Raw genomic sequence first — 9,501 nt, forward strand, 5'->3', positions numbered from 1 at the left:
TCACCTCTCCCAGCCTCCCTCCAGCAACAAAGTCTGCTTGCATCATTTAGCAAAACGCCCTTAAAAAAAAAAAAGATCCCCGAGTGCAGGATCTAAAGCTCTGTCACAATTCAGAAACTCTACAGAACTAAGCACAAACAATTGTTCATCTAGGACCTTTTACAAATCATGAAAAGACCCCAGTCAGAAATAGTTACGATCGAAGTCCCCCCGCCCCCCTCCCCGCCCCACCCCCCACCCCCGGTGCAGAGAGGGCACAGGCCCTGCTGAGGGTGCTGCCCGGCCAGAAAGGGCGGAACCCTCAACATTGCTTTCGGAAAAAAGAGCTGGTATTTCTCCCTTAGAAGGATATCACGTAAGACTTAACAGATATGGACAGACCAACGGAAATGCAAGGTTAGCTCAGTAAGTAGCTAAGTGAACTTATATTACAGCATTAAAATCAAAACAAGATAATACGAAAAGAAAGGGTACCTGAGCTCCACATAATCGCTAAAGTCTTTACCTTATGAGATATAATGATATTTACTGGCTTCTTGAATTTGTGAACAAATAATACACAGATCAGGATAAATGTATTGACTTACTACCATCTTTATAAAAATCGAATATACACACAAACACATCAACATTATGGAACTGTATCCATTAAACTTTGATAAGACAACACAAAAGAACTAACAAATAGCTACGATGTTGCTGAACTGAAAGCATTTCCCATAACGATTTAATTTTAAAAGGTCCATATTTACATAGTGTGTTAACTGCTTCTGCATCTCACTTTAAATGCATGATAAATAAAGAACAAAGATAATGGTTGCAACAGATCTTCCCAGGGGGTTCATCGTGCGGTGGTCTGGTTGCACTGCACTGCGCGTGGCGGGAATAGTGCTCCTTTCTAATTCTGCTTCCTTCCTTTCCCAGTTTCCTCAAGGAAACCGAGGCTGCGTCCCCAGGCCTGGCCGGCACTGATAGCCCGTGCCCACGGGCCCAGCGTGTCAGGAGGCGACCACGGGGAGCCTCTCTAACCAGGCCTTGACGGAAGGCCTGGCCGACTTGGCCGATGGCCGTTCAAGAATGTTCTATCCAGAGAAAGCATGTTCCGGGTGTGTGCAGACAGTTACAGACGCACACGTGTCCCGGGGCACCATATCGGGCTCAGACAACACAAAAGCAGCCCTTAGGGTAGCCGTGAACAAGGTGCCCAAATAGGATTCGTTTATTATCACTAACTAGAAAAAAGGGTGCCTAGCTACGTTATGGAGACAACGGGCAGATTTTTAGCTTCAAAGTCATAGCACACTTAGACTATTTCAAAAAGCGGTAAAATCGGCAGGCTCATTTCACTGCGTCATCAAGCCCTGAACAAGTCCCTTAACTGTGAGCCTCCTGCCGCCTGAGGGGGAGGTGGCCTGGACCCCGCTGCATGGCACCTGCAGTACCCCACTTGCCGCTTCAACCCAGCTCGCTGTGGTTGAGCCACACGAGCCATGCTCGTGTGAACACACCTGCATCTACTCGTGAAGACGGGCGGGGAGGGGGGGTGGGGGCACGCGCCAGGCGCCCCCAGCGACAGGTAATCGAGGGTGTTCTACCAGTGCCTACCGCTTCCTGGAACTGCAGCCTCTGAGCAGCGGCCATGAGCACCCACCTTCACGTTGCAGGCTCCCTCCTAGCACGTGGCGCACTGTGGAGTCAGCGCTACAGAGGCTCGCAGGTCTCAACACTCCCCTGCAGTTCTGGTGACTTAATTTGAAAAAGATAAAATTTCAACTGTGAAAACAAGAAGATACAAGATCACATGACCTGTGTCTCAGCTCCCCACGAGAAAGCTGAGAAAGGGGTGCCCTGCTGAGGGTCCTCGCTGTGCTAACCAGCACAGGCGTCTGTTTCCCTTAATTCTACTAATAAACGTGACAGGAAATCTTACGTATAAAATTCAGCTAAAAAGTCTGAGTACGCCCCAGTTATCACCTGCCCCAGTAGTTCAGGCCCATGTTAGAAAAACCCAACAGTGAGACTCCTTCACGAGCACAAATACAGTAAGGACTTCTGCCATCGTCTGCCCACAACGGATTTCACTGAAGATGACTTTACGGGGTGCAAGCGTCTCACCTGCGTGAAGCTACCCCAAGTTCTGCAGCCGCCCGCCCACACGCCCGTGCAAGCAGCCCCCTGCTCCGGGCTCCGCTCAAGGACAGTGCAGCCCCTGCTCAAAGGCCCCTGCTCAAAGGGCCTTCAGAAAAGAAAACGCTCGTCACAGCAGTGATAACCAGGCTTCCCAACAGTCACATACGTATCACAGAGCTGGTGGCATGACTATGCCTCTTGGGGCTGTGTCTAAAAAGAGGAAAAAACCAAACAGGTCCTTTCAAGCTTCCAGCTGGCCTACCCTCACCTAGCGGGGCCCCAAAACCTGCGCTTAGTCCGGGGGCTCACGCCAGTGCCCACCAGCTTCTCCATGGTGTTTGGGCAGAGTGTAGAAAGGGGCATTCCCTCTGGAACTGGGCTGGCGCTCTGGGAATATTTACAAGAAGCAGAATCTGCTGCACAATTGGCACCACTCCCAGCCACCCGCACACCCTGCTTCCCAGGATATCGCCACCCGAATTTGCCTCTACGTTTTCACAAATGCCCTGGAGGGCCTTCTGAGAAAGGAACGCGAGTGAAGCTGGGTGAGAAACACACTCGTCTAGCCTGCACTGAAGATAAGTGCAACCATTATCAAATATTCTTTGCTGTGAAAAATACTGAGCATCTGTGACGGTGATGGTCTCTCCTGACTAAGTCACTGGGATCGGTCATACAGTGAGATCACAAACAACAACGTCTACATGCATTGTAAGCACTTGGAAAACGAAAGAAAACGGAACTGCAGTTCTCTGTGGTGGCAACAGAGCGTGAGCCCTCTAACGGCGACGCGAGTCTGCCACGTCCCTCAAGTCCAGCTCTTCTGGAATCGACCCCGGGCCGTAGGGCGTCTCAGACAATGGCCTGGCAGGGCTGTGGATGGAGAGACTCGGCTCGTGGGGCCTCTGCGCGCAGCTCCGGAGGAGTTCCACAGTGTGTGTGCGGCGTCCCGGTCAGCCCGTCCGTGGAGGTCACTCGACAATCAGGGCCACGTTGATGTGGGACAGGTCTATCATGTGCCTGCGGGAGGGCACACGGCACACACGTGAAGCCCCCTGCCCCGTGGGACCGCCCACGGCACGCTCCGCACCGCGTCCTGCAGCCGGCCCACCCTCGTCTGGCCCCAGGGACTCCACGCTACCTGTGGAACTTCTGCTGGAACGCCAACGCATGGGCTGGCTCCTTGAACTTGGCTATGGCTTTCCGCTGCTGGGGGAGCATCTGCAAGCTCTGCAGGAAGAGGACAGAAGCGTGTCAGAGCGGGGCTGTGCACCACGCGACACCGCGGCATAGGGCGTGACGCACACGCTGGTCCATCGGGGTTCACACGAGGCTCCAGTCCAGGCGGACCGCAGGTCCCTGACACAAACTAGTACTTCAAGCTCCCTGCTGAAACAGCCCCGCGCCCCGGCCCTAAGCAGCACTCAGCACCCTCCAGGCCCAGTGTAAAGACCCTCCTTCATTTGCTCGCCAGCTGCCCCCCTTCCCTCCACTTGCTCACGCAGGCCTAAGGCAGGCGCCCACCCTCGGAGACTTCCTTCCCCTTAGGCGACGTTCCCCGGGCCCCACTCACACAGGAGGGACGAGGTGGGCCAGGGGCTCAGGGCGGAGGGGCGGCGCTCCCCCGAGGACCGCTGGGGCAGACCCAGGTCCTCACGCAGAGCGGGGCTGCCAGGGGGCGCGGCTGGGACCGGGGCAGCCCTCAGCTCTGTCTGCTCACACTCTGCACTTTAAAATGTCGGGGAGCATGAAGCGGCACCTTAAATTAAATCCTAGGATGTGAAACACCATTTCCGAGGCTACTCTCCCAAGTGAAGACCAGAGGCGTGCGTGGAGTGGACAGATCTGTCTAGCGAGGAGACCAGTGCCAGGACCGTGAACGGACAGATGGTCCTCACACCTGCCCCAAGGATGAGAGGAGCTCTGTGCTCCAACAGAGCACTCTAGGATTTGGGAGGGACACGCCGAAGGAGGACTCGGATTTCTCAGCCAGCCCACTCTCCAGAGTCTGACCCTTCTCAAGCATTTTCGTGACTGGCCACATGTCTCTGGGGCAGTGAGCAAAGTGCCCAGTGGGGTGGGGGGTGGCAGAGACCTTGCTCCCTGGAGGACCCGACCCGAGGAAGCAGCAAGGACTCAGCAACTGAGAGCCATCTGCTGTGTCTGGGCTTCTGCCCAGTGAAGTGCAGCAGCCAGAAACATAACCAGCAGCAAGACACCACCCTTGACAAGAGTTTACACATGTGGCGGTTTCGTTTTAGAGCACTTGTTCAAAGACCTCCAACAGAAGTACCTAGCCAAAACATCAATTCTCTGAAACACGTTGAGAAAGCCACGTTGTGTAACAGAACAGGCGCCCCCCACTCTCATAAACACAGCACCCCACGAGTAAGCACGGTGAGCAGAGTACTAAGGGCCCCAAAAGCTGCTCTCCGGCACTTACACAGTCTCCAGTGCCCAGCTGTGGCGCTGAGCTTCATCGGAGGGCAGTCAGGTCGCCCGGCACGCCGCCAGGCAACCCTGACCGGCAGCAGGCCCAGGACGCCGGGTGCAGGGCAGCCACCGGCAGGCCCTCTTGACGCCAGCTCAGCAAACAGCAGATTCACCTCTTCTGTCAGATACAAAACCCAGAAGCACAAGAATTTTCTTGATAATTTCACTGATCACTAAGTTCACTGGACAAAGTGAAGTCGCTCAGTCGTGTCCGACTCTTTGCGACCCCATGAACTGTAGCCCGCCAGGCTCCTTTGTCCATGGGATTCTCCAGACAAGAGTACTGGAGCGGGTTGCCATTTCCTTCTCCAAGTAAAGCTGGACAAGAAAAGCTCAATATTAGTTTCTCTGGGACACACCGGCAGCACACAGCTTTCCTGGCCTCTGAAATCCCACTTGCATTACTCGACAGACACCTGCCGGCCCCAGCTTTCAGCACACACCCGCTCTCTGTCTTTTCCTCCAACCATCTCCAACTGCTGACACTCTAGAGCTGCCCCCGAAGGGAAGAGGCAAGAGGAAACGCCGGGCTGTCCCGTGACCCGCGGAGCCCTGAGGGGAGCGTGGTAGGAGCTATCCTCCGGTCTTGAGAACAGCCCCGCATTGCAGCAGACACCCTGCCAGGCCCGCCTCCTGACCCAGGTCCCCACTCCCGCCATGCGGCTGCAGCACTCAAGGATGCCGAGCACAGCTTCGTGCCAACTGCTGCCAACACCACGGCAGTTCTCAACACAAGAACCACAGCTTACTAGACTTATTCTATCGAAAGCTACAAAAATCACTCAACTAGGAACAGACAAGGAAGACTAATTTGTTACGATGGCACAGATAATTATCCGCACTCTACGACTCACAGATGGAATCTAGATTTTGAAAACACCATGCTCTTCTTCTGAGAAAAAGAATGTTGAGGCTGTATTTCCTCTGGGTGACTTCACAATGTGGAGTGAAACATGACGCTTCCTGTTTACCACTTATCATATAAAATGGCATCTAAGGTAAGATTTGTTTATCTGTATCTACCTGGTTTAAAGCTCAATTTAATTGAAAAAGTATCAATCAAAAGAGCGTAAACTTTCAATGAAATTCTTAAATCACCTGCGTGAGCTGCTTCTCAACAGTCAACATAAGCAGTAAGAACACCGTCTTAAAATCTGTTTTTCCTCCCCTTATTGACATTTCTGCACCTTTTCTTTTTTTTTCAAAATACAGAGGCTATTTTCAGATAAAACATTAATACACTGCCAAAACTGAATATTTAACCATTTCTGACCTACCAAAGTGACAAATACTAGCGATCCCTCTACTGGGAAGATACAAGAAGATCCCGTGGACTATAAACTAAAGGGCATGCATTATAATCACCAGCTTCCACTCTGAAAATACATCCTGCGAATCAGCAGCCCATTTCCAAATAAGTAAGCACTTTAGTTTACCCAGAACAAACTGAGAGGTAAACTCTGTCTCCACTCTACACTCTCTGACTGGCCCATGGGGACAGGCTCACTTGCCCACCTCACCCAGATATACTTGTCATTTCTCAGAGACAAGACACCTGCAGACGATTCCCGAGAACACCTGCGCTACTGTGAACAGCAGAACACAAGCCACGACGCCCTCCCGGGGCGGCTTCCTGCACGTGGGCTCAGTGGCCCCGCTCAGGCCCCTGGACGAGCTGCCACAAGCACCGCAGGGGCAGCGGGCAGTTAAAGTCCAGAAAACTGTCCTCACCGTTCTGGGTCTCTTTTCCCTGTTCAGGGAAAGCTCCCCCTCTTTCCAGGAAGAGCCTGCGTCGGTGTCTGTGTGCTTGAATAAACGACCACGCTGGGGGGACTCTGCAGTGAACCCGCAGTCCTGAAAATCACCTACGCTACTCTCCCTACTCTGGCCAACGGTTCCCAGTGCCTTCGGGAACCGACTGAAGCCAAAACTGACGCTGATATTCGGTGTTTTAGACACACACAAAAATGCTCAAACAGAGCCCCAGGTATAAGCCATCAGATTTATAGTGACAGCGGCCCCTGGGCAGCCAGGCCCCAGGGGCACCTGGGGAACCCCCTTCTCACACGGCAGCCCTGGGGCGTGCCAGGCGGCGGGCCTGCCCCGACTCCAGCTCTCTTCCCCAGGGCCCGCGGCTGGGCTGGAGTGCAGGGGCACCGCCCTCTTCATTCTGGACGCAGGTCACCCGACCCTCTTGCTGGTGATGGGGTGTTTGGAACAGCGACTCTGGCGTCTCAGACCACTCCATCACACGCTGCTTCCTCTTCACGTTTACACGAGATGTGGTCTTTTTTGACGCCGAGTCTGTGTCTTTTCCTCAATTCCAACGTCTGGGCTTCCTCTCACCCACAGCGTAAGTGCTGTCCCTTCTGCTCTCACACAGTTAAGAGACACTCTGAGGCTCCCCTTCCACTCTCATCTTGTACAAACTTACCCTACAGATCACAGCCCTTGGGTTACCATGCACTCTGCCTGGAATCCTCTTTTTCGGGAAAATTATTTACAACAGTGTTTTCAGAACTGTGCGTGTCAGCCTCCGGTTAACAATCTTCAGATCATGTGGCCACGCCTGTTTTCTTTAAAGCTCAAAACATCAGTTTTGGGAATATCTACATTTCTCTTAAATAGTCACTGGAAGGACTGATGCTGAGGCTGAAGTGCCAATACTCTGGCCACCTGATGTGAAGAACTTTTCACTAGAAAAGACCCTGATGCTGAGAAAGATTGAAGGCAGGAGAAGGGGACGACAGAGGATGAGATGTTTGGATGGCATCACTGACTCAATGGACATGAGTCTGAGCAAGCTCCGGGAGTCGGTGAGGGACAGGGAGGCCTGGCGCGCTGCAGTCCATGTGTCACAAAGAGTCGGACACGACTGGGCGACTGAACAGCAACATTTAACTACACCTAGTCTTTTCTTCCCCAAACGTCCTCAACTCCAAAATAACTGAACTGCTTCCACTGAGATCCCAACTTCCTCCAGGTCACCCCAGACGCTCCTGATCCGTCAAAACCAGACAAGGCAGGCAGGAGGGCTCCTCACAGGAGGTGAGATGCTTCAGCACAATCCCACCTCACACGATGGCTCTAAGGGGCTCCTCCTCACCAGGTAACCCAAGATACCCCCAGAACAAGGGCTTCCCCTGTGCCTGTGCCCCGTAACAGCCGCACTGGCGGCCTGAAGTGACCCCAGAGACCTCACGCAGGGAAGACAGGCCTCCTTCTGAGGGCACACGCTTTCCCTCTGCAGCGCCTGGGGACCCGCGTCTCTTTCACCCCACCTCCGCGGTAACTCCAGAGCGGAGGCAGAGGCGGAGACGAAATGTGCACTACTGTGCGGTGCCTGGGGGAAGTCCTCGGCTGGGAAGCTGCACTCCAGGAAATAGCAAACTCGGGACCGAGACGGAAGCCTTCTCGACGCCCGACGCCCGCGGCCCCACCACATCCTAGAAGGCCCGGCAGCTGACGAGGCTCACCTGTCCACGGAGCCCCCAACCACGACCCCCAACGTTAAGCCAGCCACCGCAGTCTCACTCCACCCCAGACTGCCTGTCCCTTCCCTACGAGCAGGACCCCTGGCGTGGTGGACAGGCAGACAGGCCCTTCTTTCCGGTTCCTCCCACAGCCCTGCTGGTGGGCACCGGGCAGGGCCTTCTGGGTGCAGACACCGCCTGCTCTCAGGGCACGCGGGCGCCAGGTGGCGCCACAGCCCAGCCCACCAGAGGCCTCACGTCTGCCTCTCTCGCAGCCAGGAGGCCTGGACCTCCTTACCACCCGCCTTGAAGGGTATTTACAGTTAAACCACATGCAAGTCTTGTTATAAGCATCTTCTCACAATTTAAACTTACCAACATTGGTCTTCAGCTATCTAATGCTGGCAACCTTTGTTACGTCAGCACTGTGTGATCTCAGTGCTTACAGACCTGTGGACGCCCCTCAACACCATCCCTCGGGACTAAGACTGGCAAGGACAGGGGTGCTGGCTCCTTGGGACCCTTGGGATGGCCCACAGGCCCTCCTGGGCAGCTGCTGAATTCCTCACCCTTGGGGACTCCTTCCAGCAGCATTCTAAGGGCACCTGATGTAACCACTCTTATCTTCCCGTCTTCTTCTCTAATAAAAAGAAGCCTTTAAATACCCAGTATTAGTTTTGCTCTGCTTTAACAAAGTGCCCTCCATTAGACTTTAACACAATGATCTCTAATCCTTCTTTCCAGAACAGGAGAAAGAAAAAAAGGCAAATGGGAAAGCGGCCCCCAGAACGCAGCACTCAAACTCCGACTTCTGCAGGGTAGCCGCACAGCGCTGAGCAGCAACGGCTCTGCCATCACGCGCTGACCCTGAGCGCAGGCTCACTCTCAAGGACGCACAGGAGAATCATCGGGACCGCGGGGCAGGAGCACAGCCCAGACCGACCGGGGTCACACGTGGAGAGCAAGAGCACCACCACCTCCCGCCCCGACCCGGGCTGGGAGCCAGCCAGGAGCAGGGCCCAGGGCAAGCCTGGACTCGCCACCCACCCCACTCCACCCCAGCCCAGCCTGGGGTCCCAGGCTCACTCGTCAACTGTGATCTGATCCCAGGTTTTCAACTACCATAGGTTGGAGAATCTCCACTCAGGAGACCTGTATTTTTAAAAGCATCGTAAGCTCTCTGACGCCAGCTGTGTTCCTGCAGGTTAACCCGTTCTATGACAGGCTGTCCAAGAAGAGCTCTCTGTGGATACAAGCTTAACGTGTCTGATAACAGACAAGCCACTCCTCAAGAATTCAAGGATAATTTCAGGATTTCAAAGGATAATTTGTTCAGCTGGAATAAACAGTTCATGAAGCTGGCAGGGCTGTGGATGGAGAGACTCGGCTCGTGGGGCCTCTGCGC

The 9,501-nt window shown here is 54.1% G+C and overlaps 1 protein-coding gene across 1 annotated transcript in view; it reads right to left on the reverse strand.

The window, feature by feature from the left end:
- Positions 1-578: 578 nt before the first annotated feature.
- The window catches only part of RBM33 (RNA binding motif protein 33), a 103,280-nt gene continuing 94,357 nt past the window's right edge, over positions 579-9,501 (reverse strand). Inside the window, exons 20-21 of the mRNA XM_010829358.1 lie at positions 3,272-3,360; positions 579-3,150 (exon numbers count right to left, since the gene is read on the reverse strand). Of these exons, the coding sequence (XP_010827660.1) occupies positions 3,102-3,150; positions 3,272-3,360 (138 nt within the window). The 3' untranslated portion in view covers positions 579-3,101. The remainder of the gene's footprint in view (positions 3,151-3,271; positions 3,361-9,501) is intronic.

The sequence above is a fragment of the Bison bison genome, unplaced genomic scaffold, assembly GCF_000754665.1.
Source record: "Bison bison bison isolate TAMUID 2011002044 unplaced genomic scaffold, Bison_UMD1.0 scf7180017864503, whole genome shotgun sequence".
NCBI classification, from domain to species: Eukaryota; Metazoa; Chordata; class Mammalia; order Artiodactyla; family Bovidae; genus Bison; species Bison bison.